Source organism: Propithecus coquereli, unplaced genomic scaffold (genome assembly GCF_000956105.1).
Source record: "Propithecus coquereli isolate 6110/MARCELLA unplaced genomic scaffold, Pcoq_1.0 Scaffold97, whole genome shotgun sequence".
NCBI classification, from domain to species: domain Eukaryota; kingdom Metazoa; phylum Chordata; class Mammalia; order Primates; family Indriidae; genus Propithecus; species Propithecus coquereli.
In genome coordinates, this window is record NW_012156062.1 from 3,288,254 (window position 1) to 3,288,827 (window position 574).

Genomic DNA, 574 nt, shown 5'->3' on the forward strand with positions numbered 1-574 from the left:
ATTCTTTTCCCCAGTGTATGTTTTTGTCAGCTTTGTCAAAGATTAGATTACCATATGCAGATGGTTTCATCTCTGGATTCTCAGTCCTGTTCCAACAAAACTTTATTTACAAAAATATGCAGTGGGCCAGATTTGGCCTGCAGACATTATTTTGTCAACCCTTGCTCTTAAACATCAGGCCATATTGCCCCTTAAGTTCAGCACAACCACAGTAAGGGGAAGATAAAAATTAAGCAACTTGCCTTCTTTTCCTTTGAATCGTTCCTGGTCATATCTGTTATAGGCAGCTGGGATAGGCTGTTTAGTACGCAATGTGGGATCCTACAGAAAAATAAGAGTTACATGTTAATATTTTTAAATGATACTTATTTAATACTCATAATTAAAACCATAATAGGGATATTTATTTTTTAAGCTTTTTTTCTTACTAGAGCCAATAAGACAAAAAGTTGGAAGTATACCACTAAGTCATTTGATGTTTATTTTCATGATACTCTTTACTGCTAGAAAATCACCATCCCTATCAGGAACAAGGGCAAAGGATCCTAAGCATACTTACACCAAGGCAAAAGGC

At 35.5% G+C, this 574-nt stretch overlaps 1 protein-coding gene across 1 annotated transcript in view; it reads right to left on the bottom strand.

Annotated features, from left to right (window-relative positions):
- Positions 1-574, bottom strand: part of CDC73 (cell division cycle 73) — a 145,359-nt gene that overhangs the window by 101,094 nt on the left and 43,691 nt on the right. Inside the window, exon 5 of the mRNA XM_012665133.1 lies at positions 243-321. Coding sequence (XP_012520587.1) covers positions 243-321 — 79 coding nt within the window. The remainder of the gene's footprint in view (positions 1-242; positions 322-574) is intronic.